Source organism: Mastomys coucha, unplaced genomic scaffold (assembly GCF_008632895.1).
Source record: "Mastomys coucha isolate ucsf_1 unplaced genomic scaffold, UCSF_Mcou_1 pScaffold17, whole genome shotgun sequence".
NCBI classification, from domain to species: domain Eukaryota; kingdom Metazoa; phylum Chordata; class Mammalia; order Rodentia; family Muridae; genus Mastomys; species Mastomys coucha.
Genome location: NW_022196899.1, coordinates 14147672 through 14152002, shown reverse-complemented (window position 1 = coordinate 14152002; position 4331 = coordinate 14147672). Strand labels below are relative to the sequence as shown.

The following is a 4331-nucleotide window of genomic DNA, read 5'->3' as shown; positions in this document are numbered from 1 at the left end:
GCACCCAGCGGCCGGGCGCGCACCCTCGCCGGAGGAGAGCGCCGAGCAATCGGCCTCACGCCCCCCCCAAGCCCCACTCTCAGCCCTTCACCTCTTGAACGTCCAGGGCATGGCGCCGGGCGGGGTGGCTTCGGGACGTCCTGGGCGCCCCGGATCTTCTCAGACCGCCTGAAAAACGCTCCTCAAGGCCGGAATCCTCCGAAGCAGAACGCGCGGCCGCCTCCGGCCAGCGAGAAGCGGCTACCCGAACTCCTTCCGGCAACAGGCTGGGGAAACCAGGGGGACGTTCTGCGATCGGCACCGCGAGCGCCCAATCCAAAGGAGGAGCCTGCGAGGGCCAACCAATCAGGATACGTGAGGGTGGGGTAGCTCCGCCCCGTGCTGCGATTCCGAGGCAGGTGGCGCGTTCCAGTTCCACCCGGGCCTGAGGCGTTCTGAGGCGGGTTGCGCGGGAAAAGATCTTAAGGGAGCCACCGGGCTCAAGGTTCTGATGGATTGGGGGGGGGGGGGAAGATGACCCCCTAGCCACTGCCCTAACGCCTCAAGGATGTCACCCTCTCTATCTGATGCAGTGCCTAACAGGGCCCTACTCCCCAGAAGGAGCCCTGGGTGGGGACACCAGCCTCAGTTGACCCTTGCTGAGCCCTGACTCTATTTGTCCTTAGCGAGCTCCGTGTGTGCCAGACCCTGAGTTCTGGAGATCCGGAGGGAGAACGTACGAATTTCCCTTCTCTATTTTCTTCCCTTGGTAGAAGAAAGCCAGAAAATAAGACACCCTTACAAATCTTGCTGAAAATGGCAGGCGGGTCCAACGTTACTGGTAAGGTCCGAGGTGGCGGCTGGGGCCACGTGTGTTTTCTCGGGAAACTGGAAGAGGCACTGTAAAGAAACTTTATAATCTAAAGGGACGTCCCACCTTGGAGTTTTGTATGCACCAGTATCAGCCAAGGTAAAGGTGAGGCCTGCATCTTGAAAGGCCACAGAACCACTTTTTTTTTTTTTCTTTTTCTTCAAGACAGGGTTTCTCTGTGTAGTCCTGGCTGTCCTGGAACTCACTCTGTAGACCAGGCTGGCCTCGAACTCAGAAATCTGCCTGCCTCTGCCTCCCAAGTGCTGGGACTAAAGGCGGGCGCCACCACCGCCCGGCTCACAAAACCATTTTTGAGGAAGCAGCCGCTAACTGCTGCATTTTCCCCTGCACCAACAGTAGAAAGCTAATGGGATTGCTGAGCCAAACAAAATACGGTGTGCTGTAAACCATCAGAATGCCTAGATGTGCTTGTAAACATTTTAAAAACTAAAAATCATCCTTCCTAGAGTGGTCCATTTTAGGCTTCTATCAGCAGCAGAGTATGAAAGGTGGTAAGTAAGATATGCTTTAAGAGGTACGTGTTCGCTGGGCGGTGGTGGCACACGCCTCCCAGCACTTGGGAGGCAGAGGCAGGCGGATTTCTGAGTTCGAGGGCAGCCTGATCTACAGAGTGAGTTCTAGGACAGCCAGGGCTACACAGAGAAACCCTGTCTCGAAAAAAAACAGAAAAAAAAAAAACAAAAAAAACAAAAAAAACCAACCAAACAAACAAACAAAAAGGCATGTTTCATTGTCTTAAATATTGTGAACTCAAAGTGAAATGAGACCATTTGAGGGTAGGCTGCTGGAATGGCACCCTAGAGAATACTGAGACAGAGAGAGAGAGGGAGAGAGAGAGAGAGAGAAAGAGAGAGTTAGAGAGAGAGAGAGAGAGAGAGAGAGAGAGAGAGAGAGACCCTAATTTTAGCAGTACTAAAAGACAATTTATGCTGGGGACAAATATCAGTAACTATGGATGGCCTGGGAACACAGAATTAGGCCGCCCCAAATGTTATGTTTCAACTGAAGCCATTTCATACTAACAGAACAAAAAAAAGTCATAAATCAAGATACGTTTCAAATGCATCTGGTGTGCGCATTAGGTAGGTGGGAAAGAGTATAATGGGGAACCTCTATTATAGATCTAAGATACTGACATTAGCCTTAGCTTTTTAGTTTGTTGAGAGGTAGCACGTGTTAAGCACAGAGGAGGAGAATAAATAGCTGTTAAGAAGGCTAAAGGTGACCTAAGATAATTTGCTTTTGGGTTTGCAGCCTTCCGAACCCTGCACAATCATCATAGCTCCGTTAATCAGCCTTGCAGAAGATTCATTTGATGGTGCATCATCTTTACTGGGATTGTTGTGCATGCTAAGCTGGCACTCTTGCTCTGAGTTACATCTCTAGCCCTCACTGAGAATCTGAAGAATGAAATATTCCATTCCCCCAACAGAAAACTTACTGCAGATAATGATGTTCCGTTTGCTTCAGTTATTTTACTTTCTTCATGGTGCGTTATGATAAAAATGCAAAGTTGTGTTTTGGTTTGGTTTTTTTTTTTTTCAGTATTGGGTATTGAACTGTAGGGCCTGTGAAATATAAGCAAGCTTTCTATCCACAGCCTTTATTTGATTTTAAACTCTGTGACAAGGACTCAGAAAGTTATCCAGGCTGGGGATTCCAGGACAACTTTGATCCTGAGCCTCAGCCTTCACAGTAGCTAATAACATTTTATGTGTAAAATTAATAAAGCTATGCTCAGGCTGGCGAGATGGCTCAACGGGTAAGAGCACTGACTGCTCTTCCAAAGGTCCCTAGTTCAAATCCCAGCAACCACATGGTGGCTCACAACCACCCATAATGAGATCTGATGCCCTCTTCTGGTGCGTCTGAAGACAGCTACTGTGTACCCATTTATAATAATAAATAAATCTTTGGGTGGGAGTGAACAGGGAAATTCCCAACAACCACATGAAGGCTCATAACCATCTGTACAACTACAGTATACTCATATACATAAAATAAATAAATAAATCTTTAAAAAAATAAAGCTATGCTCATTGGACTAAATAATAAAATTCCTTATAACATGGTTCTTTAACAGCATTTTTTTCTGCTGAAAACAAAAACCTAAACCCTAACAACAAAGATGAACCATTGTCCTTCAGCTACAAAACTAACCTATTTACTCAAGTAATCATGTAGAAAAAAAGCCCTATACAAGTTCCCTTTGCCAAAGGGGTTGCTACCCCTCATCCGTCACCTGAGGATTCATCTGAAAACTAGACTAAAAATGTTCCAACCAAAGCTTCCTTAGCTACTGTATATATACACACACACACATACATAAGTGTTTCTATACTTCCAGTCTATTAAAAATGTCATATAATTCTCCACTGGTAAATACATACTGAATAAATGAGATAGGAAGATTTCTGGGGCTGAGACTGTTTAAAAGGAATACAACAGAGTATGACAGAACAAGACACCCACTTCATGTGTATAACCCTGCATGCATAAACATACATATAGCACACTCATGCACACGTGTGCTCACATATGCACAAAAAAAAAAGAGCCAAAGAATATTTTAAAAGAGAAACATCGTTATTTATTTATAGCTGCTTTTTCCTCACATAACCAGGAACCAATAGATTAGAGTTCATGAAAAAAAATGCTGAACAAACCGTAACCGGGAGAACAGAAAAAGTGATTGAAAATTAATGCTGAGTAAAGTTAGTTCAGCTTGGCTAATTAGTATCAAATACTTGCTTTAAAAAAATGAATAACAGGGCTGGAGAGACGACTCAGCAGTTAAGAGAACTGGCTGTTTTGCCAGATGGACCTGGATTCAATTCCCAGCAACCTCATGGTTGCTAACAAGTATCTGTAACTAGACATATGTGCAAGCAAAACACCAATGTACATAAAATTATTTCTTAAAAGAGCAATAAATAATACAATCTTTGCTATTCTCCTTATAAAATGAGTTATTGTCTAATGAGACTTCCAGCCCACAATGAGAAATATAATTGGTTGAAGTCTGTTTCTGAATGAGGTTAAGTTAGCACCAGATCTCATTATAGATGATTATGAACCACCATATAGTTGCTGGGAATTGAACTCAGGACCTCCGGAAGTGCTCTTAACCGCTAAACCATCTCTCCAACCCCAACTTGAACTATTTTATTAACAATCTCTAGTTTAAACTCCTTCCTAGTTCACCTCCCAATCTAGTTTTATCCAGCAGCTAGTGATGTTTCCTCTAAGTAAATAATATCATGCCATCACCCCAAATGCTCCAATGAGCTGCCATGGACGCAATGTGACAGCTAAACATCTATGGCGTTTCGTGTTCCTTCTTCGTCCTAGTTCACATCAGGAGTCTCAAGACTGTGCTCCAGCCATGATGGTCTTTGTTGGTTATGGCACTGGTTCCACCAGCTTGTTAAGATCTTTAAGGTTCTATAATATCTCCTCT

At 44.6% G+C, this 4331-nt stretch overlaps 1 protein-coding gene and 1 long non-coding RNA gene across 3 annotated transcripts in view; one reads left to right on the top strand and one right to left on the bottom strand.

Annotated features, from left to right (window-relative positions):
• Positions 1 to 294, bottom strand: part of Hltf (helicase like transcription factor) — a 59461-nt gene extending 59167 nt beyond the window's left edge. For both annotated transcript variants that reach the window (XM_031376435.1, XM_031376434.1), the window contains exon 1: positions 92 to 294. In XM_031376435.1, coding sequence (XP_031232295.1) covers positions 92 to 111 — 20 coding nt within the window. In that variant the 5' untranslated portion in view covers positions 112 to 294. The remainder of the gene's footprint in view (positions 1 to 91) is intronic.
• Positions 295 to 351: 57 nt separating this feature from the next.
• Positions 352 to 940, top strand: LOC116094993. The gene is made up of 2 exons (XR_004120387.1): positions 352 to 484; positions 753 to 940. It is a non-coding gene; the product is annotated as an uncharacterized LOC116094993 (long non-coding RNA).
• The last annotated feature ends 3391 nt before the right edge of the window (positions 941 to 4331 follow it).